At 38.7% G+C, this 25648-nt stretch overlaps 1 protein-coding gene across 2 annotated transcripts in view; it reads right to left on the bottom strand.

The window, feature by feature from the left end:
- The window catches only part of LOC306858582 (NLR family CARD domain-containing protein 3-like), a 29952-nt gene extending 11418 nt beyond the window's left edge, over positions 1–18534 (bottom strand). Inside the window, exons 1-8 of one of the 2 annotated variants that reach the window (XM_079399172.1) lie at positions 18196–18534; positions 13795–13876; positions 13498–13611; positions 13205–13315; positions 11316–13094; positions 5515–5688; positions 5238–5411; positions 4959–5132 (exon numbers count right to left, since the gene is read on the bottom strand). In XM_079399172.1, the coding sequence (XP_079255298.1) occupies positions 4959–5132; positions 5238–5411; positions 5515–5688; positions 11316–13094; positions 13205–13315; positions 13498–13611; positions 13795–13844 (2576 nt within the window). In that variant the 5' untranslated portion in view covers positions 13845–13876; positions 18196–18534. Of the gene's footprint in view, positions 1–4958; positions 5133–5237; positions 5412–5514; positions 5689–11315; positions 13095–13204; positions 13316–13497; positions 13612–13794; positions 13877–17583; positions 17897–18195 lie in introns of those variants that run through there. The other variant, XM_079399171.1, reaches the window with a different exon arrangement.
- Positions 18535–25648: the final 7114 nt, after the last annotated feature.

Raw genomic sequence — 25648 nt, forward strand, 5'->3', positions numbered from 1 at the left:
ATGTCCGCCAGGCAGCCTGAGATCCGTGCAGCTACCGTTGGGTCATCTGGTTGAAAAGAGAGATAGAGCTGTGTGTCATCGGCATAGCAGTGATAGGAGAAGCCATGTGCATGTATGATGGGACCCAGCGATGTAGTGTATGTGGAGAAGAGGAGGGGTCCAAGAACCGATCCCTGAGGAACTCCAGTGACCAGTTGATGTGGTTTGGATACCTCCCCTCCCCAGGCCACCCTGAAGGACCTACCGGTGAGATAGGATTCAAACCAGCGAAGTGGAATCCCAGTGATGCCCAGTGATGAGAGTGTAGACAGGAGAATCTGATGATTGACAGTGTCAAAAGCAGCAGAAAGATCCAGCAGAATGAGGACTGATGATTTGGAATCAGCCTTTGCAGTTCGCAGGGCTTCAGTGACTGAGAGTAGCGCAGTCTCTGTTGAATGGCCACTCCTGAAACCTGACTGTTTCGCATCCAGTTTGTTGTACTGTGAAAGAAACCGCGAGAGCTGGTTGAAGACAACTCGTTCGAGTGTTTTCCCTACGAATGGAAGGAGAGAGACAGGTCTGTAGTTATCTAAAAGAGAAGCGTTTAATGTAGGTTTTTTGATCAGTGGGGTTACCTGAGCCTGCTTGAATGCTGTGGGGAAGATGCCTGTGAGGAGAGATGTGTTGATGATGTGTTGATAATGTTTGATCTCAAACGCCTCACCACTACTAGCACGCACAAATCAGGTAACCAACTCGACTTAATTTACACAGGCAATTGTTCTACAGATAACATTCTGGTACAACCACTACATATCTCTGACCATTTCTTCATTACATTTACTTTACATTTTGCTACCCAGGTGCCACCATCTCCCTTACCGGTTACTTTCAGACGCAACCTACGCTCCCTTTCCCCCTCCCTTCTTTCCTCTGTAGTATCCTCCTCTCTTCCCTCGCCTACCCATTTCTCTTCTCTGGATGTAAATGCAGCCACTGACACTTTATGCTCTACCTTAACCTCTTGTCTAGATGACATCTGTCCTCTTTCCTCCAGGCCAGCATGGGCTGCTCCTTCTAACCCCTGGTTATCCGATGTTCTTCGTGAGAATCGGACCAAACTCAGAGCGGCAGAGAGAAAATGGCGCAAATCAAACGATCCGTCAGACCTGAGTAGGTATCAGTCTTTGCTTTCATCTTGCTCTACTGAAGTCCACACTGGCAAATCCTCACATTTCGACAACAAGATCAACAGCGCTCCAGACATGCGTAATCTCTTCAGAACATTTAATTCTCTCCTCTGTCCCCCTCCTCCACCTCCCACCACTTTGATAACCACTGATGACTTTACCTCTTTTTTCACAGACAAAACTAGAACAATCAGTAACCAGTTCTCAACTCCACAGGACCTCCAATCAACCACATCCACCGCTCTAACTCACATCTTCTCCTTCTGTCCCCTCACAGAGGTAGAAGTATCCAAACTTCTCTCCATCCATCCTACAACATGTCCTCTCAACCCGATCCCCTCACACCTTCTCCAAACAATCTCTCCCACACTCTTACCGGCACTCACACACATTATCAACACATCTCTCCTCACAGGCATCTTCCCCACAGCATTCAAGCTGATTGTTAATAGCAGAAACAATAATAATAATAATAATAATAATAATCGTCCTCTTTAAAATCCTTGAGCAAAGCATTTTTGCTCTGTGTCTATTAGGAAGCAAAAACGGAGCGATCCTGGAATGTGCTAATAACGCAAGGTCATAGGAAGGTCACTTTTGTGGAGATCTGGAGATTGCCTTAGTTCGGAGTTGATCGTAAAAGGTCTTTGAATTACTGCGTTAAATGGAAAGAGATTAGGGAGGGTTTTGGGTGAAGTTTAATAAATCCAGCCAAGCACTTAAAGTTGCTCTTCTCTTAAAAGCATCCAGATGTCTTTTCTCCAATATATCCTGGTTTTTATGGTCCCAGGAGAAAAAAAAGGGTTCGGAGCGAGCCATGGAATGCGAGCTTTTATTCTTGCTTCAGGCATATGTTGAAAAATAGGTTTGTGTGTGTTCTTGTTCTGGCCAGACACTACACTAGTATGTAGCACCGTGGTCCTGCGAGACACGACATTTCGTTCCACTAGATGTCCACACATGTAGCAGAATGACAATAAAGCTCAACTTGACTTGACTTGACTATTCGATTGGTTAGGCCGGGCTCAAGCAGGTTTTTTGTGCAGGTTAAGTAGAATTAGAGGAACACAGGTCTCTAAATACTACTGCATTTCACAGTCATTGCGATCATAAGGGATGCTTAATATACAGTAGGTTACTGTGCACAACACTAACACCTGCATACAGAAACAGTAGTACAGTCCTATTATTGGATCGGTCTAATCTGGCCAGTATACCGTTTGAAAACTGGCAGTGTATTTATTGTACTGTAAGCGATCCTCATTAAGTGCATTAGAAAAACTTTGACAAGCATGTATAGAATACACGCTGAATCATTAAAATTTAGAAATAAAATAATTTGAAGTGAAGTGAAGTGACATACTGCCAAGTATGGTGACCCATACTTGGAATTCGTACTCTGCATTTAACCCATCCAACGTGCACACACACATAGCAGTGAACACACACACACCGTGAACACACACCCGGAGCAGTGGGCAGCATTTATGCTGCGGCGCCCGGGGAGCAGTTGGGGGTTCGGTGCCTTGCTCAAGGGCACCTCAGTCGTGGTATTGAGGGTGGAGAGAGCGCTGGACATTCACTCCCCCCACCTACAATCCCTGCCGGCCGGAGACTCGAACCCACAACCTTTGGATTACGAGTCCGACTCTCTAACCATTAGGCCACGACTTCCCTTTTAGCCATCTATAAAGTGTATGCACATAATTCTACAAACAAATTCTTACAAAAATATATATAGGTATCCACACATGCATGAAGAAAGTTGGCCCACAATCATGACATTTTAATGCTTAGGTTGACGGAATATAGAAGTATTAACATATTCAAAAAGAAATAGCATGGGTCCTAGATCTCAGAAAATATACTAGTGTTGCTCTTCAGTGTATGGCCAATTTTTTCCAAATTAATTAAACTCGTTACATCTCACGGCCAGTCATCGAAAGATGGGTTGGATTTTATTTCCATAGCAGGAGAATGCGCCATTTGGCGAATAATTTATAAAAAGCAAAAGCTCTGTAATATATCCAGGCAATCCAGTGACATATGGAGGAATTCCAAAAAGTTGCCACCAAAGAGCAAGGTTTAATCAATTTCCATTTTCTTAAAATCAAATTTTTTTTTTTTTTACATCTTTTTCGACTTTTAAAACATGAGAACATATCCCGACTGCATTCAACAACAAAAACAGTACGAGCACCTTGATATCACTAGATTTATTTTGATTTCCCGAGTCTGCTACTTGCTTTATAGCCTGTTAGCATCACCAGCTTGGTTACCACAAATCTTGCTTACACTCTTCTCAGCACATTTAGATGAGGTGAGAGAGAAGTGCTTATTACTTTTGAAATATGGATATTTTTATCAAAAAAACACATGGATTCGCTACAGTTGGCCTTTATTTACCCCCCGGAGCCATGTGAGGCACGTTTTATTACAGCTGCACGCACTTTATTTGATGTCTTTTGGACTGTTGAACAGAAACACTCGCTGACTGCAATGATAACGCTTGGAAGAGCCTGGACAATTTTTAACATAACTCCGACTGGATTCATCTGAAATAAGAAAGTCATATACACCTCGGGTGAGTAAATCACGGGCTAATTTCCATTTTTTGGTGAAATAACCCTTTAATATAGTAAGGGCATATTAGCCTTTGAAGGATCCACATTCATGCGATTTTAAATAAGCAAAATTAAACTAGTAATTAATAATTAACTGAGTGTACAGTAAATGTCTTTTAGCCGTTATTTACAACTTAGCACACCATATTATTTTTGTGTAGTAATGTACTTGGGTATATTTCAGTGGTTCACCATCCAGGTAACTGACAATATAAAGCTAGTAATTATGTTTAGTTGCAATTGTATATCACTAAAATAGTGCAATAAAGACAATTTGACCCCCTGTTCTAAAGTGAAAGTCATACACACTAATTATGCAACTTACTTTAATTATGAAATGTTTTGAAAAAAAAAAACAGTAAAGGAATTTATTTCACAGCAGATTGAGACATGCTTTAACCTATTACAATTCACCTATAGAGAAGGTAGAGGTGAGGAAAATGCTATTTATTTATCTTCTAAATCTAGTTTATAATCATTTACAAAAACGTAAAATGTGCACTGTTATGTACTGATTTCTCTTTTAATACAATTAAGCCACATTTGTTAATAGAGAAATTCTCAATTTAATATTGATTTTAAATTTGTTGTTTGATTGGATCTTAGATTTTTTTTAACAGAAAGGTCAAAATGTGTTAAAGTCAGTGATGTATATGCTATAGTTATTTTGTCCCATGGGTAACCACAGACACTGAGCAGGACATGTCCCCTTACAATTATAAAGGCAAATTGCCTCTTCAGTATTTGATATTCTTCCTTCTGCTCTGCTGCACTTCATTATGCACGCGATTGGTTTGTTGTTCAGATGACAAAATGTTTAAAAAGTTTTTAGTTTTTTTAGGCTAGTCTGCCTCAGCTGTGTACGAACACTTGTCAAGGTCAAAATGATTGAGATGGCCAATCAAATAAAAGAAGTTGGTAAGATGTTTGAAACATATTGCATTTACACATCCATGTTATAAGTGACCCCAACTGACAACACTTCCATTAGATGACGTTTGTGTGGAGCAGCATTTAATGTGAAACGAGCCACTCCGAAACACTAAAAACACTTGATCATGAGCTTCTTGCATGTAAATGAACATAGCGTCATACATCACAAGCTTTACAATTTAATAACCACACTAAGCATTTTTATTTATTTTTATCAAAAACCATTTACCTCAATATAACCAGTTGACAGTTTGGACTCCTCAGTACATAAGAGAGCAGCTTCATTCCTGAATCCTTCAGGTCATTGTTACTCAGGTCCAGCTCTCTCAGGACAGAGTCTGATGACTGCAAAACTGATGACAATCTCTCACAAGACTGATCAGTAAGATTACACGATGGCAATCTGAACAAGAAAAACAAAGTTATTGGATACAGAATAAATATCAGCAGTGTGATGTTTAGTAATTAATGTAATGCAAAAAATAAATCAAGTATTTGAAACTCAAACCTCAGTATCTCCAGCTGACAGTTTGGACTCTTCAGTCCATCTGAAAGCAACTTCATTCCAGAATCCTTCAGGTCATTGTTATTTAGGTCCAGCTCTCTAAGGACAGAGTTTGAGGAATGTAAAACTGATGACAAAGTCTCACAAGACTGAGCAGTGAGATTACTATTGGAAAGTCTGAAAAAGAAAAACACATTGTATGCAGAATAAATTTTAGCAGTGTGATTTTTAGTAATTAATGTAATTGTAAAAATATCAATCAAGTATTTGAATCTCAAACCTAAGAATCTTAAGATGACAGTTCGGACTCTTCAGTCCATCTGAAAGAAGCTTTATTCCTGAATCCTGCACGTCATTATTACTCAGGTCCAGCTCTCTCAGGACAGAGTTTGAGGATTGTAGAGTTGAAGAAAATCTTTCACAGGACTGAGCAGTGAGATTACAACCACACAGCCTGTGAAGAGAACAAAATAAACTGATATTAATATGTTTATCAGGTAGACTTTATAATCTGGAGGACCTATAACTATAAGAAATCTTTGACTCTTGATGTAAATTCAATAATCAATAAATACATCTTGGTTTTAACTTTAAAAAATAATTTAAGGCTATAACATTTTTTAAATGGCTTCCTTTATATTTTAAATGTATATTTAAATGCATGTATAAAGTAATTCAGCTCTTCATAAAACACCTGGCATGACGAAGCAGCAGGAAGAGTGGATCCAGTTACAGCAAGTTTGCATTTATTTAAATGAATAAATAAAAAGGGTCCAAAGTCAAAGAAAAATGAAAACACAACAACTCAACTAGCCCACATGCATGGACAATAACTGGCCTTAAATAAACACAAGATGATGAAGATAAAAAAACCAATACAAACTCAATGATTCAGATGACCAAATCCTGATTACTAGTACTCTGAATGAAACCCCATCACAATATAGGCTACAGATTCATAAAGAATGACAGATAAAACAGTCATAAGGTGCTTTCCTATGATTTAAGTGTTTTAATTTGAAAAGATAGAAAACAGCACTATTAGATTCAGAATCAGATTCAGAAAAAGCTTTATTGCCAAGTACACTCACCTAAAGGATTATTAGGAACACCTGTTCAATTTCACATTAATGCAATTATCTAATCAACCAATCACATGGCAGTTGCTTCAATGCATTTAGGGGTGTGGTTCTGGTCAAGACAATCTCCTGAACTCCAAACTGAATGTCAGAATGGGAAAGAAAGGTGATTTAAGCAATTTTGAGCGTGGCATGGTTGTTGGTGCCAGACGGGCCGGTCTGAGTATTTCACAATCTGCTCAGTTACTGGGATTTTCACGCACAACCATTTCTAGGGTTTACAAAGAATGGTGTGAAAAGGGAAAAACATCCAGTATGCGGCAGTCCTGTGGGCGAAAATGCCTTGTTGATGCTAGAGGTCAGAGGAGAATGGGCCGACTGATTCAAGCTAATAGAAGAGCAACTTTGACTGAAATAACCACTCGTTACAGCCGAGGTATGCAGCAAAGCATTTGTGAAGCCACAACACGCACAACCTTGAGGCGGATGGGCTACAACAGCAGAAGACCCCACCGGGTACCACTCATCTCCACTACAAATAGGAAAAAGAGGCTACAATTTGCACGAGCTCACCAAAATTGGACATTTGAAGACTGGAAAAATGTTGCCTGGTCTGACGAGTCTCGATTTCTGTTGAGACATTCAGATGGTAGAGTCAGAATTTGGCGTAAACAGAATGAGAACATGGATCCATCATGCCTTGTTACCACTGTAGGATATCAGAGACTGAATCAGACTTATTGATAATTCCAATTCAAGAAGGAGACTGTCAAATTTGTTGCAAATAATCAAGACTGATTGTCAAAGAGATGGCCATCATGTGTTCCACGATTGAATTCACAAGCTTCCTTAGACTGACTTCTCCCCCACATAGAAGACAGTCCAAACCAACATTCCTTTGTCTAAAGAACATGCCTTCGTTCTCCATAGAACTCATAAAGACTTTCATTTTCAATTTTAATGAAACTAATAATTTCTATGCATAACTGCATATTGTGTATGTAACCCATTTGAATATCCTTGTTTTAATCACTCAATATGTCTTGCTTTTAATAAGTATTGAATAGCTGAAGTATTTATATTCATGTTTAGTATGTACGAGTTTGAAAATTCATGCTTTAAATGTTTCTTCCAATAAATTCTGTGTCAAATGCATCATAGTCTTGGTATTAGAAATCATGGACGAAAGTATACTTTGCAAGAGCCTGTAAAGTTCGGACCTCTGACTGAACAGATAACAAGTTGATTTATGATTTGGTGGAGGAACAGAGCAACACCCCAAGCAAGGACAGTATCTAATTGGTCAAGACGTCCAGAGGGGACGGTCTGGAAGCCGAGTTTAAAAACTCAGGACATCGTAAAATTCTCTCTCTTAGTACTCTTCTCTTGCCGCCCTCTAGTTGCGCTCTCTCTCTCTCTCCTCTTCTCTTCTGGCCCATGTGCCATAATGAGAAGGAAAACAACTTAGTCTCGTTACATCCTTTTATTTTATTCTTTTACTTTAGTTTCTTTTCTTTCCGTGGAGTTTCGTGTTCTAATGTAAGTTTGCTACAAAGTCCAGCTCCGACTGCACTCGCTTCAAACTTCAACCAGACCAACTCCGCATCCTCAGCCAACGCCCAAGACTTCACTTGCCTTTAAATGGTCTCTCAGTCTAGTTCTGTAGGCTACACAATCATGGAGAAGACTGCTGACTTGACAGTTGTCCAAAAGACCACCATTGACTCCTTGCACAAGGAGGGCAAGACACAAAAGGTCATTGCTAAAGAGGCTGGCTGTTCACAGAGCTCTGTGTCCAAGCACATTAATAGAGAGGCGAAGGGAAGGACAAGATGTGGTAGAAAAAAGTGTACAAGCAATAAGGATAACCGCACCCTGGAGAGGATTGTGAAACAAAACCCATTCAAAAATGTGGGGGAGATTCACAAAGAGTGGACTGCAGCTGGAGTCAGTGCTTCAAGAACCACCAGCACAGACGTATGCAAGACATGGGTTTCAGCTGTCGCATTCCTTGTGTCAAGCCACTCTTGAACAAGAGACAGCGTCAGAAGCGTCTTGACTGGACTGCTGCTGAGTGGTCCAAAGTTATGTTCTCTGATGAAAGTACATTTTGCATTTCCTTTGGAAATCAAGGTCCCAGCGTCTGGAGGAAGAGAGGAGAGGCACATAATCCACGTTGCTTGAGGTCCAGTGTAAAGTTTCCACAGTCATTGATGGTTTGGGGTGCCATGTCATCTGCTGGTGTTGGTCCATTGTGTTTTCTGAGGTCCAAGGTCAACGCAGCCGTCTACCAGGAAGTTTTAGAGCACTTCATGCTTCCTGCTGCTGACCAACTTTATGGAGATGCAGATTTCATTTTCCAACAGGACTTGGCACCTGCACACACTGCCAAAGCTACCAGTACCTGGTTTAAGGACCATGGTATCCCTGTTCTTGGCCAGCAAACTCGCCTGACCTTAACCCCATAGAAAACCTATGGGGTATTGTGAAGAGGAAGATGCAATACGCCAGACCCAACAATTCAGAAGAGCTGAAGGCCACCATCAGAGCAACATGGGCTCTCATAACACCCGAGCAGTGCCCCAGACTGATCGACTCCATGCCACGCCGCATTGCTGCAGTAATCCAGGCCAAAGGAGCCCCAACTAAATATTGAGTGCTGTACATGCTCATACTTTTCAGTTGGCCAACATTTCTAAAAATCTTTTTTTTTGCATTGGTCTTAATTGATATTCTAATTTACTGAGATACTGAATTTGGGACTTTCATTAGTTGTCAGTTATAATCATCAAAATTAAAGGAAATAAACATTTGAAATATATCAGTCTGTGTGTAACGAATTAATCTAATATACAAGTTTCACTTTTTGAATGGTATTACTGAAATAAATAAACTTTTTCATGATATTCTAATTTTATGACCAGCACCTGTAAATGTATATATATATGTGTGTGTGTGTGTGTGTGTGTGTGTGTGTGTATATACACACACATACACACACAGATGCTCCTGATATTAACACACTCACAATTTTTTTTTTGTATTTTATTGAATCAGATACCTGCACCACAGATGAACCCTGCTGACTGTCAGTCTCTTCCAACTGTTTTCCTCTGAGAGCACTGTACCAACATCAGATGTTCACCTACACTGATATTCTATGGTAAAACAAGCTCAAACAAGGATGAAGACGAGGGAGCTGACTGAGAGAGAAAAGCAAGCAATTTGGATGCTAAAAGAAAAGAGGAAGTCAGTTAGAGCGCTAGCAAAAACAAAGGACATGGAGAAATCAAGAGTTTGGAAACCACCAGCAACCAACAACGACCTGATCGGCTGAGAAAACAACAGTAGCTGATGACAGACAAATCATAAAAGCTGTGAAAATTAAACCTAAAAGACGTGTCTGTAAAATCAGCAACAACTTCCAGAAAGCTGGGGTGATGCTCTGACAATCTACTGTCCTCAGGAGACTTTGACACAGAATTACAGATGCTACACAGCAAGATGCAAACCTCTGACCAGCACCAAAAATAGAAAGGCAAGATTAGAGTTTGCAAAAAAGCACAAAGGTGAGCCAGAAGAGTTTTGGAACTGTGTTTATGGACCGATGAGACAAAGATGAACCTTTATCTAAGTGATGGGAAAGCAAAAATGTGGAGAAAAAAAGGGAACTGCAATGATCCCAAGCATACAGCCTCATCTGTAAAGCATGGTGGAGGTGGTGTCATGGCATGGGCATGCATGGCTGTCTCTGGAACAGGCCCTCTCAACTTTACTGATGACTTAATGTATGATGACAGCAGCAGAATGAATTTGGAAGGGTACAAAACCATCCTGCCTACCAATATTCAAGAAAATGCCACCAGAATCATTGGGAAGTGCTTCATATTGCATCAGGACAATGACCCAAAACACCCTGCCAGTTCAGTCAAGGAATTTATAAGAGCAAAGAAATGGAAAGTGTTAGATTGCCCAAGTCAATCTCCAGATTTAAATCTGATTGAACATGAATTGCTGAAGAGGAGAGGAAAGGCAGAAACTCCCCAAAACAAGCAACAACTGGGATTGTCTGCATTAAAGGCTGGGAAAAGTATTTCAAAGGATGAGACCAAGAGTCTGGTGATGTCTATGGGTCCCAGACTCACTGCTGTGATTGTGTGCAAGAGATCTGCAACTAAATAATAGATTTTAATCTTTTATATCTGCCTTATGTTTACCCATTTATGTATATTTATACATAAATGTATTTGCTTATTTTTTCATGAATGTATTTTACAACTATACAAAGAGCAATCTGTACCATTTTACCAGATTTAGTCCTACACTTATTCACTTTTATTTGTAAATAAAAATGTTTCACTAGGTTTTATAAAATTATTGTGCACCCATGATTTTTCTAGAGCATCTTTTGTTGCTGAATTATCCACTAAGCTAGTTTATAATAGTAGTTTTTTAGTAAGTTATCTATATGTAGTCGATCGTGTTTAACACACAGAGGGATGATTAGGTCAACACACAGAAGTATAGAAAATCTACATTGATTAAAAAAAACTGCGCTGGTATCGGATTGGATCAGTATCGGCAGATACTCAGAATTTTCGGTATCGTATGAGTTCTGAAAAAAATGGTATCATTGCATCCCTAGTATGTGTTTGCATGTATGTACCAACAGCTTCTTAAAAACCACAACAAATTCCTTGTGTGTTTGCGCACACTTAGCGAATAAAGCTGATTCTGATTAGAGAACAAGCAGTCCAAATCTATTAGCTGTCCGTTTAAATCCTTCATTGTCCACACTGAGCTCTACAATCATCAGCTCTCACGCAGACACACAAAAACATTCTCAGCTGGTTTAGTACGCGTGTCTCAAATACTTCTTCTCACAGCCAGAAATGTGATTCTGTTAGATTTTCTCCATTTTGTTTCTTTGGTAAGAAAGCAACTGCTAAAATCATGTGGTCATGTTTTTAAAGTGGAGTGATTTGTTTTCAGTGTCACTTACCGAACCGATCTGGATTCTTTAACCACTGGTAACAGATGCTGAAGAACTTCATCTGCTGTATGTCGTGCTCCAGTAAACGGTTTCAGATCAAACGCATCCATCTTCTGCTCTGATGTCAGCAACACATAAACCAGAGCTGACCACTGTGAAGACGAGAGTTTGGCTTTTCTTATTTTTCCAGATTTCAGGTAATGTTGGATCTCCTGCATCAGTGAATCATCACCCAGTTCATTCAGACAGTGGAACAGATTGATGGATTTCTCTGGAGAGCGATTCTTCCTGATCTTCTGTTTGATGTACTGAACTGTATTCTTTTTGTTATAGGAGCAGCTTCCTGTCTGTCTTAGTAGTTTTTGTAAGAGAGTCTGATTGGACTCCAATGAGAGACCCAGAAGGAACTGCAGGAAAAGATCCAGATGTCCATTCTTACTCCGTAAAGCTTCATCCACAGCACTCTGATGCAGCTTAGATAATGACTTCTTCCAGTTTAGGAGTTTAAAGAAAAAACTTTGTTTGGTTTGGTGAAAGACATATATTTTGTTGATTGTAGAGGTGAGGTGTGCATATAGAGCTGCTAGATGTTCCTGAATGCTCAGATGAACAAAGCAGAAGACCTTCCCCTGATACAAGCCCAACTCCTCTCTGAAGATCTGAGTGCACAATCCTGAGTACACTGATGCTTCTCTCACATCAATGCCACACTCTCTCAGGTCTTCATCATAGAAGATCAGGTTGCCTTTCACAAGCTGCTCAAAAGCCACTTTCCCCAGTTTGAGGATCATGTCTTCATCTGTAACCTTCTTCTCATAGTCCTTCTTATGTTTGATGTTGGTCTGAAGGATCAGGAAGTGTGTGTACATTTGAGTGAGAGTCTTGGGAATCTCTCCACTCTCTGCTGGACTCAACATCTTCTCCAGAACAGCGGCTGAGATCCAGCAGAACATGGGGATGTGGCACATGATGTAGAGGCTCCTTGATGACTTCAGGTGTGATATGATCCTGTTGGCCAGACTCTGATCACTGATTCTCTTCCTGAAGTATTCCTCCTTCTGTGGCTCATTGAAGCCTCGTACCTCTGTCTCTCGATGGACACACTCAGAGGGGACGAGATCAGCTGCTGCTGGTCTGGAGGTGATCCAGATGAGAGCAGAGGGAAGCAGATTCCCCTCAATCAGGTTCATCAGCAGCACATCCACTGAGGCTGATTCAGATATATTACACAGTTTCACTTTACTCTTAAAGTCCAGAGACAGACGACACTCATCCAGACCATCAAATATGAACAACACTTTATATTCATCACTGGATATCTCCATTTCTTTAGTTTCAGGGAAAAACACATGAAGAAGATCTGAAAGACTGAGTGTTTTGTCCTTCATCAGATTGATTTCTCTGAAAGGCAGTGGAAATATGAGCTGGACGTCCTGATTCTCTTTCCCTTCAGCCCAGTCCAGGATGAACTTCTGCACAGAGACTGTTTTTCCAATGCCAGCGACTCCCTTTGTCAGCACAGTTCTGATGGCATTGTCTCGTCCAGGTAAAGGTCTAAAGATGTCACTGCATTTGATGGCTGTGTCCTCTGTTGCTGCTCTCCTGGATTGTGTCTCAATCTGTCTCACCTCATGCTCATTACTGATCTCTCCACTCTCACTCTCTGTGATGTAGAGCTCTGTGTAGATCTCATTCAGGAGTGTTGGGTTTCCCTGCGTCGCTGTTCCCTCATACAGACACTCAAACTTCTTCAGCAGATTTGATCTAAATGTATTGAGGACTTCATGGCTGTAAAAAAAAAAAAAAATCACATTATTACATGAGAACAATAATAAGCACAATGCACTATATATGCTGTATCATATGTTCAGATCATATCTTTTACAGAAATGTTATACCTGAGAAGAGGCTGTGTATCTTCACTCTTAAATTCTGACTGAATCATAGACCAGTTACTCTTCACAGACACACAGCTGGACTCTGCTTTTGATCCCTTCTGATGAACGGAGCTAAAAAAGACATCCTTTAAATTACTGTATGCAACTAATCAACTAAACATTTATCCTTATCAAATTCACTCTAAAGAGAACTTTCATAATAATTGTGTTCATGGTGTTTATACAGAAATTGTGAACTGAACTGTGATAATATATGATAATATAAATGTCTTGCTATAATCATAATGTTATACCTGAGAACAGGCTGTGTTTTTCCACTGTTAAAGTTTATTGAGAGATCCATAGACCAGTCACTCTTCATAGACACACAGCTGGGATCTGCCTCTGATCTCTTCCGCTTAGCTGAACTAAAACAGAACAGAATGAATCCATTATGATGAGAATCATCTTAATATACTTCAAAATGTAGGAAAAGCACTTCAGGGAGCCTTTATGGTTTTATTGTTTTCAATAAATGTTAAACTTGTAAAAAATATACACAAAAAATATGCTTTTCTACTAAATAAAAGCTGTAATGTTTCTCAAAGTACCTGCATTCTGGAAAAAAATCTTCATCTCCAATTGATTGAGTTTCATCCATGATGCATCTGAACAGTTTGATCTCCACTGACTCTAGATGGAAGAGACAAACAATCACAAAAACTACAGTAATTAAACAGATGATAAGATATCTGTATTGTAAAGAATTTATTATATCTGTTTAAAATGGCAAAATATCAACATTCACTTTTACACCATTCTCATTCCATCACTCAACCTGAAGCCCACTCAGCAGTGATTACATTTATGAAGTTCACTAGTTGATGTTGGTCTCTAGTTAATGGTTTAGCAACACAGACGGTGCAATGACAGACACTGATGGACTCGTTTGGTGTCTGAATGGTCAGTTTGAACAGGTCTGATGACATTACTGTACTGTATAAATGAGAATAATTCTAACTTTTTAAGCCAGATTTACTGAACAGGGCAAATTAGTGTTAGAGCGCAATTCCATAAAAGTACTGATGGGAGGGGAAAATTCTGTTTGTGATTTAATGACAAGGTGCACATTACAGAACAGATGCAGCCAGATCATTTCCATAATGACCAGCGCCATCAACCAAGAGCAGCGCAAATAATCGCCTGCTTGAAGACATGCTTTTTTAGGCGGTTATATCGACAATCGTTTAGCATGATTCATCTGAATACTCTCCTCCCATAAATTTAGCGTCTGAAAGGGAAACTCCTACAATGCATATTCAATAAGGTCAGGTGCAAAAATAACTCTGTCCATGCTTTTTCAGCACTAATTCTTCACTGGGCGTCTTTAGTAAATCCTGATAGTAGTATTAGTATTAGTAATTAGTATTTTAACACTAAAAGCTGGTTTGCGCTAATCGCAAGATGTTAGTAAATCTGGCCCTAAGAATTTTGCACAATTTTACTTCTCAGGCAAATGTTTTATGCCAATGTGGATATTTTTATCCTAATACAAGGCGATTTTTAGTAATTGTGATGTGATGTCTTGGTCTCATATTTTCAAGTACCATTGAAGCATCACATGGAAACACATGAGCTGGTAAGCGATTACAATTTTTAATCTAATTACATGATGTGGCACATCAAATTTGGCTGAGAAATTACTCCCAAAAGATCATTTAAAGTCATTGTTGTGTAAAGCAGGGGCTTCCAAACTGTGGGTCCCAGAGTGGGACAAGGTGGGTCGCACAAAGCCCCTTGGCGGCAGCTAAATGACATACACTCATTTCCTTGAGCTGGACGATATACAAAGATTAATTAAGAATTGCGATATTGTTCAGTGTGATTTTCGAATCGCAAAGGCCGGGATTTAAAACATGCGTTGTGTGTTTTGAAGCGCGGGCGCGCATGAGTTGTAATAACAGTGAGGGTCTCAGAGCCATGGTTCATTATTAAAATGGTCGGTATAATGTCTGTAAATTAAGAAATTAAAACGTAAATATTAGTAGTGAAAGTTTACAGTGATACTAGCCCATAAAATAAAATGGTTATTTTTCTTAAATACTTCATTTCTACCATATTATGCTTTTAATTAAGATTAAGCTTATAGTAATGCCAATTGTTTTTTTTTTTTTATCTCAAATATTTTGGTGGGTCTTGAAATAGATAATACTTGTCTAGGTGGGTCGTGGAATGGACAAGTTTGGGAAGCCCTGGTGTAAAGCATCAAACACACATTACAAAATGTAGCTTCAGCAAGAAATATTTTTGTTTGATTCAGGATAAAACTGATTACATATACTCTTTTGAACCATGAGGGCGAGTAAACGACGACACAATTGTCAGTTTTGGGTGGGTGAACTATACCTTTAATAATCATTTTATTTTATTATTACTATGGAAATATGAAATGATTTCTTTAATTAAATGATACTCTAAATAATAAACTAAAACTGCCAGTAGGTGGTGGTAAATGTCTTTGATTCGTCAAATGGCTGATTCATTCAGGAGTGAAGTAAATGGTTCTTTATGAATGGTCATTAGGCTTGTTCGACTTGAAGCAGATCATCACCATCAGACCGATCGGTGTGTGACATCAAACTACCACGAGAGCTATAGAGAAGAGACGGCTCTGTGATGCTTTTGAATCGCTCTGGCGTTGCTTTGATGCCATTCACCGATCGATCTGTGCAGCGCCGCTTCAGATCCAGTGCCCCTGGCCAGTGTGTTGGTCGGAGATGAACAGTTCTGCTTTGTCTTTATATTTTCATTGGCAAAATTGAGCAAACCAGACAACATTGTGTCTAATATAACACAATATTAACTTACTGAACTGTTTTATAAGAGATCGGTATCACATTTGCACTTGTTTTTCTTGTGATATTGCTTAACTATATGATGTAGGGTATAAACGTACCTATTAAGCTCACCAAAATTATACATTGAGACATTTTTAGTGCACAAGATATTGGTTCCAATACAAAAAGTTATGTTAAAATAAAATATTAATCTCTCACACAAAAATATTTAATTTGATTTTAAATAACAAAAGCATTTCAATTAACATATACATCATTAAATTCAAAACGTCTGGCTGTGCTTAATGGGTACATTTCTAAACTCTTTTAGCTCACATCAAGTTTTATTAAAAATTCTTGTTTAAGGAAAATTTGTAAAGAATTGTCAAAATATTTTTTTTGAAGATACAAAATCAATCAAAAAAGCAGAACACTAAAATCAAGCAACAGTTCAAGTCGATCAGTTATAGTGAAGTGTCATTAAAGCACATTGCAACATCTATACTAGTCCATATTCAGTTACGTAATCTAATAAACATTTAATTGATGGGGATGAACACAGAAACTAGCCTCATTATGAACCTCTTATTAAATGGATGTAATCTTATCTGGAGTCTCTTAAGGCTGGAATACACATGATTTCTGCCTCAGTTTTCCACAGATTTCCAGTCTGGAGAAGATGATGCTAGTTACCAAAGATCAGAGCCAGTCTGCAGATTTGAGTCGACAGAATCCATAGAAAATCACTTAAAGTGACAGCCATCAGTTAATATTTAAAGTCTGTTTATGAAGTATTTATATAGATGTTCAATGTGGAAGAGCTTAAACACTGAGCTCAATGGAGCAGCAACAATGTTTAATACATTTCATGTAATATTTATTAAAATGACAGGATTTTTGCTAAATAAATAATCTAGGTCATGTATTAAGTTCATACATATTTGAATATGAACAACTATTATTAATGATATCTATGAAATTATTCTTTTTCTTATTGATGTCACGCTGAAGCTGTGATTTTCATAGTCGTGCACCCTTTAAACTCTCCTCAAAATAATATAAGTCAGATTACAGCACTGTAAAACCACAGGCCAGCAATAAACTTAATTTATAATATGGATGTACAAGTAGAAGCCAGTAATGCCTGTGCAGTATTATATTAGCGTAGCACACAATCGTATACAGCTAGTCAGCTAACTGTGTTCTGTAGCATATGTTGCTAGCTTTTGGATCTAATGTAATTATTTCCCACATCCAAGTTCCAGGATATAATATGCTAAAGTCTGAACATGAATCTCTTAATTTTACAACAAGTAGTGAAAGTTGCCCAAAATAAAGCCTTAAACATGCACATTTGTTTTGGTGAAAGTTTTTAGACAGCGTGAACACGTATCTCAGCGTGTGATATCTGATCGACTTCACATTACAGGAGGGTAGGGCTGGCCGATAAATTGATTCTAACTCGTTTCAGTCGCATAACACCTTTATGATTAATACTAACTCAAAACTTCAACTAATAAAGCACATTTTGACTCTTTGATGCAGGACACTGCAGAAACATACCTGACTCTCTCTCGAGCGTATCGATCCTAATATCGATACTAGCCTGATAAGATCGATACTTTTCTCCTATGCACTTAATAATATTGCTTAATACATGCAAGTGTCGGCGTGTAACCCGCTCTCTTCACGTCTCGTGCTGCTCTCCTGCTACATTAGTGCGTTCGACTTCATGCAGCACTTGAACCGGCGACGACTACACGTCACTGTCACGTGTGGCATCAAAGTACCGCGATAGCGTTTCGAGAGCAGCCGGCTGACTCAGGCTGTGTCCAAATTCAGGGTCTGCATCCTTCGGAGTACTCATTTGAAGGATGTTACGTCACAGCGCCGCGACGAAGGCTGTCCAAATTCGTAGGATCCTTCAAATGCGGCCCACAAATACGTCCTCCTTTTCCCCGAATTGGAAGGATGGGTGTGGTGGATCCTTTCCCGTCCTACCTATCCCATAATTCTTTTCGGCAGAGCGTAATGGCGGACGAAGCGAGCGGTAGCGGAGTGGGAGAGGAGTTTCTCTGACAAAACAAGCTAAAGTTTATGCTTCGGCTCAATGAATTTGTAGGAGAAATTAGTAGAATACTTAAAAACAAATAAAAATAGGCTATAATGGCTTACCTGGATGTGACTGTCTTGTAGTCTGATATAAAAAACTCTCCGACAACGAGCAAAGAAAGTATTTAATTTATTTAATTGCTTTATTTCTTCCAAAAGAATTAAAATGAGGAGAATAACTCTTTGTTTGTCCTTTTCCCGCTTCTTGCTTGGCGCTGTCACGGTTGCTAGGCGACAGGATATGAGCAACTGAAAGAAGGGTAGGCTGCCCAAATTCACAAACACTGACTTCCGGGTTTTGCGGACGTCGGAGGATCCCTCCTCCTTCAACCGGGTAGGAAGGATCCTAAGGAGGATGCAGACCCTGAATTTGGACACAGCCTCAGCCGGCGCAATTTCTCCAGAGCGACTGCGGGAGCGCTGATGACGACACAGCTGTTTCACGATTGGCCAAATTCACCACATGACAACAACGACGTGTGTTTCTAACGTCTTCAAATCCAATAATGCTCATAAATCTGTTTTTAGAGCAGTAAAAGCTTTTTTACTGTAGTCGCAATGTTATATTGAGTCACGTTTATCATAAAACACTGATGAAAGCATACATACCCCCACTTTATTAGTATTTAAATAGTTTACGTTGAACTTTATTCTTGAGCAGATGGCGCTGTATTAAGCAGTATATAAAAAGTGTTTCTGTTGCTCATGAAAACGTTTCTGAAACGTCTGTGTATTTGACAAATATTGCATTTTATTCACTTCATCTGTGATAGAGTATGCAAACACCGCGTGAGTGTCACTAACGGGAGCAGAAAGTGTCCGGCTTGACACATCCGTTTTCAGCTCCGCCCCTGACCGCAAGCGGCTGCTCTCGCTGATCGCCGGCTGTAGCCGCGCTTCACGTCGAACGCACCTACTGTGTCCAGTAGGGTCTCACTGTGTCCGGTTGTCATGCAATCACGTGACCTGCAGCGCGCCGCTTTACGCCCCTGTTGTTCCTGATGCGTCCAGCAGGGGAGGAGGATATACAGCTAAATTATTAGACCACGATGCTCCACATTTAATTAATAACCGTCCCGTACATAAACATTGACTAAACGAGAGTTTTGTTGTTTTTGTGTGAATTTATAAAAATTACATTAAGATATCAGATGAAAATATCTGCAAATATTCAATGTTGGTCTACATACATAGCCTACAGGAGACAAATTAATTAGTGTTTTTGAAAAAAAAAATCATTAAACATTTATTAAAAACTTAATTATATTCATATTTGGATCAATGGACAGGCTACATGATTTACTGTAGCCTATATATTCAGGTTTTCATACAGGAGATGGAGTGATATATATATGTTGTTGTGAGTTTACATATAAAATTACATTCAGATATTAACCATATTCAGCCCATCAGACTTACAGTGTAATCAAATGGACCAATGAAATATTTCATATTTATTTATGCTTTAGTATTCACTATTGGTTGCCCTACAGCTACAGAACAGCTATTCCAAGGGCCATTTAGCCATCTGAGAAGAAAAAGACAACTGTTTTGTGTACAACAATCTTATTTATTAACAACATTTATTAAAAACATGAACTAGGATGACTCCTGTTGATGAATTGTTGTTCAGTCCTCCTGTCAAAATGCTCCACTCACTGGTAAAAAAACTAAAGCTGGATAGCTGTAGAAAGAATTGGTTATTTGTGAATAATGGCAGGATGTCATGTTTGACCATATTTTCCTTTATAGTATCCTTACAGTACCTTATGACAGGTCCTCGCAGAAATCTCTCTGCAGCCTCCAGGATGGACAGATTTTCCACAAAAGCCAGGGACAGATAATGGACGACCAGAGAAAGAGCTGAGATTGATCACACATCCCAGTAGCCAAGCATCATTTCACATGTTTAGCTTTTTACAACTAAATCAAAAGTGTCTCTTCTGTAATAACCACAAAAACATTGTTTGTAGAGCAATGGTCTCACATTATGGATAAACTATTTGACATTTAAAGCAATGTGGATCTGACACAATGCAGAGCTCAGCTAACACGAGACCCACCTCTGGAATAAAGTGCATCCATGCTGAATTTGATGCTGACCCCCCAATACGACAAATTAGTAAACATTAAACAGGCAGATTCATAATTAAACATTTTTAATTTCATTTAAATTGTTTGAATGTTGGTTATCAAGAATAGAAATGTAAGTATTGCCATGTGGGAATTTTACTGAGGTGATTATGAAAACAATGACGAGGCATGCTTGATTGATGCCTTATGACTATACTGATGATTTATTGCATTTTTCATCTGTGCTTTCAGCAAGCGCTTCTCATTGGTTAGTGGTCGTCGACGCCGCGGTAAACAGGAAATGAGGTTGAAACAATGCTAGTAATATATAATTAATATACCTTTTTGCTTAATATGCTTTATGATTATATTATTATATATGATTATAAAACAGAAGGAAAGAAAGAGAGAAAAAAGAAAAAGAGAAAGAAAGAGAGAAATACAACAGCTTGTCACTGGGACAGTATCCTTAAAAGCACATCTTTGTACCTTATTTACCCCAAAAAGTTTCATAGTTGTACATTACGGTACATATTGGTACTCTAAGGTACTAATATGCACCTTTTTGAGTATAAGTTACAAAGATGTCCTTATAAGGCTACTATTGTTTACATATTTCAGATTGTATTTTGTGAGTGTTGTATGTAGAGTACATGGCACACAGTAATGGATACTTGCACATTCACATGCTTCTTTATTCTGTTCTGTTCTATTATACATTAGTCTGATTAGTCTGTTAAAAGAAATATCTTATCATAGACAATGCTGTAAATAATCTTTACCTCTGAAGCCTCACTGAAACTCATTCACTCTCATCTGAATTCACTTCTGCCTCTGTCTACAGCAAATAAAGTAGTGTTTGCAACATCTACATACAGGGAATAGTGACATACAGAAGAAAATAACTAATTAAGTACACTGCTGGACAATAACCAATCATTTGTATCCTAAATTATTTTTTAACACTTTAGAATGATAAACATATATTCACTATTAACTATAACTTTTGCCTCAATAAACTCTTCATTTACTGCTTATTAATAGCTTGTAAGGTAGTCGTTGTAGTTGTTAAATTTAGGATTATGGGATGCAGAATATGGTCATGAAGAATACAGAATTAATATGTGCTTAAGTACTAATGAACAACCAATATGCAAGCTAATAATTACCTACTGTAGTTAAAAATGATAGCTGAGAAGTTGTTCATCATACTAATGCTATTTTTTATTTTTCTATATTTGACTAATTATGTGTTTTCTATGATTGGTCCATATATAATCCTACAAACGCTTGTGTATTAATAGATTTTATACAATATAAAAACAGCCAGGTGTTAAAAGCCACTCTATCAATTGTTCTCACCTGTGGACTGTGTTTTTCTTGTGTGTCGTCCTGATTCTGTCCTACAAACCTAGGCTGACTGTTTCTTCTTCATTCTTGACAACACATAAAAACGTAAAGATAGTGCAATAATGCCAGAGCAGCCCTAAATTAAGATCGGTCCTGTATCAGATCAGTGCTATACTTGATTGAAATACATCATGTATAGTAATGGCAGTTAAACATGTCACAATGCTGCAAAATCTCAGTTCAACATGATCTTTATTCTTATTTGAAGGGTTCTGATAACATACATACGTGTTAAAATAAAAGACGTTACAAAAGAGTTACGGAAAAATACACTGAAAATAAATAAGTGCATGTTTGTCCAGGCAGCTTTTTATTCTCCATATAATGAACATCAAAACTTGCTAATTATTCAACAAGAGCAATAGGCAGAGCCACTCAACATTGTGCAACACTATTCGGATCCCACATGACAACTGACCTCTAATGAATGATGGGCCGCGGGCGCGAGCCTGGGCATGTAGTGACGTCACAAACTGAGTGACTGATTGCCATGGAAACGTAAACGTCATGTCTCTTTGAATTTTAAATCATTCTGCATTTATATACATTGCTCCATTAAAACCTCTATATATCGAGAACACAACTGTCCAATGAAAAAGTGTGGGGGACGAATTTACTTTTTAAGAGTGGGGGGGGGGGGGGGGGGGGCACGTCCCCCGCGTAATCTACGCTAGTGATGCGCGGGTCGTCTCGTAACCCGCGGGTCGGGTTGGGGCGGGTAAAGAAATTGTCACTTTATTTGCGGGGCGGGTTGGGGCGGGTCATAAAAAAAAGAAAAAAAAAAAAATCCATGTATGTTGCGTGCAATTCCCTATAGCCTATATTAAATATTTGGGAATATCTATTTTCATGTTTTATTAAGTTCTTTGATAAGGTTACGTCACGTGACAAGTCACGAAAGTGCCAAGCAGCTACCGCTGCCAGTCACAACAAAAACAAAGAAATAAAAGTGAATATGGAAGACGAGGTGCGGGAGAAATTGAGGTCGGGAATTTACATATTTACGCGGGTGCTGGGCGGGGCGGGTTGTAAAAATATATACAGTGGTGCGGGGCGGGCTGGGGCGGGCCAAATAATTTCATAAAAGCGGGACCCGCGGGTTGGAAAAATACCCGACCCGCGCATCACTAATCTACGCCCCTGCTTGTATACAAAAACACACACAAAACAGAACTCTTTCATATGCACATCTAAGATTATGTTAGCCATGCCAGTGCTTTAGAAAAAGCAAGAAGATTACTTAAAGCCAACCTTGTACTCATGAGGCCTTATGCATACTTCATTGCACAAATTTAAACTTTAACACTAAAGCAACTGCAAGTAAGAGACAGATTCATGTAAGCAGCATCTCCATCTCCAAGACCTCCATGGGTAACTGGAAAGTATTTATAAAATGATTAATCCATTTGCTTGAATGGAATATTACAGTATTCCATCATAAAAGAAAAAAAAGACATCTTGCATCCAAAAGTTGCAACTCAGCAGTCATGCTTGCTTTTTGCGCTAAAAGGATAGCAGAGAAAAAAAGTCAGTCTATATATATATGGTAAGAGAAGAAAAAAAGTCTTATTAAATGTCTCATACATTCTCTTCAGTATGCCTCATTTGTCTTTTTGTTGCCCGTCTTTCTCCATCAGACCTGCAATGAAAAGTAGTACAGGCCAGGTGTGTAATGCAATTCTTTTAAATTATATATATAAAAAACATTCTCTCAAACTCAAAGTAAAAGCCAAGTCTTTGATCATTGAAGCTTCAATAGTTTGTATAATGTTGCAAAAATTAGTATAAGTTTAAACATGTAAAATAAAAAAGAAAGAAAGCAAACCTCAAGGGGAAATTCTCCAAAAGCAGCAGACACCACCGATGCAAGGCACGTCAGGCTAAAATAAGAATAAATACTCCGTTACCTTTTAATAATGTGGGGGTTTGCCATTGCATATGTCACTTTCCTCTGTAAAATCAAAGCTCCCTGCAGTCACAAAGCTCAGTGAATACCGAAATGGTAAACATTACAAATACATTTGCTAAGATACATATGTATCTTAGATATGTATACATATGTATAAACATCTAGTAAGCAACACATCAGCTTTGCAAACTTACCACCAAGACAAAGACACCACAACTGTTGCTGAGAGGTTGTAGTGGAAGGCCCTGTCGATGTTGCCATGCACAGAGTCAAACTACTTTGAAAAAGTAAAACTTTTCCCAGTGCTTTTACAGTTATTCATTTAAATGAATATTGGTACCGTAATACCGGTGACACTGTATTCATGCCAAGGCCCAGGAGACAAGATTTCTGCAATGTTTCTGTGATGACAAAGAACAAAACGTGAAAAACAGTTACTGCACTGCAACAAACAAAACAATACAAGAGAACTGAAATGTGGGGCAGAAACTGAGTATTACAGTATATGAACATTTTCATTGGCAGTTTACAAGAAAGTGATCTGTAAGTATAATTTGATCCTAATTCCAAAACCATTTACATAAACCTACTAAAAATAAAGTCAGATGAGCAAGTCGCTAGCTGATAAACCTACATGTGGTTAATAACAGACACAATATTATTAAAATGTGGTTAGGAACACCCACAATTTCTGGACTCCGAACAGTGTGAGCATGTATTTCTTCCTCTAATGCAGTGCCTAGAGGAAATTAAGGCCTGGATGGCACTACATTTCCTTAATTTGAATGAAAACAAAACTGAAGTTATGCTGTTTCCTCCGGGAGGTGTCTCTGATTCAGTTGGTTTGGACCTTGGTGAATTGAATCCATTTGTGATGCCTTATGTTAAAAATGTAGGAGTTATCTTGGATAGTGATTTTAAATTGGATAAACAGATTAACTCTGTAGTTAAATCTAGTTTTTTCCAGTTGAGACAACTTACCAAGGTAAAATCTTTTCTGTCTCCTAAAGACTTTCAAAGAATTTTACACATCTTTGTTTCAACTCGTTTGGATTACTGCAATGGCCTTTATATAGGCATTAGTCAGGCCTCTCTTTCTAGACTACAGATGGTCCAGAATGCAGCAGCTCGTCTGCTGACTGGTACATGAAAGATGGAACATATCTCCCCTGTTCTGGCTTCCCTTCATTGGTTACCTGTCCGTTTTAGGATTAATTTTAAGATTCTGGTTTTTGTTTTTAAAGCTCTTAATGGGGTAGCACCTACATATCTGTCCGATTTGATTAAGCCATATGTTCCATTAAGAGCACTTAGGTCAGCTGACCATTTGCTTTTGGTTGTCCCGCTGGCAAGGCTGAAGAGCAGGGGTGACCGGGCTTTTGCAGTGGCGGCACCGAAGCTCTGGAACAGCTTGCCCCTCTACATTAGACAGGCTCAAACACTTGTTGTCTTCAAATCTAGCCTAAAAACGTATTTTTATAGTTTGACATTTAACGCTATATGAGAGCTGCTTCTTTTTATTGTTTTATTGTCTCTCAGTGTTTTTTAGTGTCACTGGTTGTATCATTTTTTATTACTTCTTGCATGTACAGCACTTTGATAAACACTTGTTGTTTAAAAAAAAAAGTGCTTTATATATAAACTTTGACTTTGACTTGACTGACCGAATGTTTGGCCGTGCAGAGGATCAAGGAAAAAAATGTCATGCTCTCCTGGGTTCATAATCTGTTGATATGTCACAATATATACACAGAAAGAAGACGAGTGCAGTATATAGATCAAAAAGTATCTCAAAATGATGCAGACATAAGTTATCCCAGGTACACAACAGATTCAGAATTACTTACACAAACCATCTAATGTCCTGGTATCCATGGTGGGAAGATAAACCAGTCAATCTTTTCATCCAGCTTGAAAACAAATAATATTGGTCATCACCAAAATTTGGAAACGGTGTGCCTGGGTTTCATATTAAACAGAGCTGACTCGAACACATACAGGCAGGTGTAGAAGGTGCTCTTCAAGTGTCCTGTTTGGCCATGCTGCAATTTGATATGAATTGGCCAATAAAACATTCACATTCTGTATGGAAAATTGAACATACTTTAATCTAACCTGAAGGCA

The sequence above is a fragment of the Barbus barbus genome, assembly GCF_936440315.1.
Source record: "Barbus barbus genome assembly, chromosome: 39".
Lineage (NCBI taxonomy): Eukaryota > Metazoa > Chordata > Actinopteri > Cypriniformes > Cyprinidae > Barbus > Barbus barbus.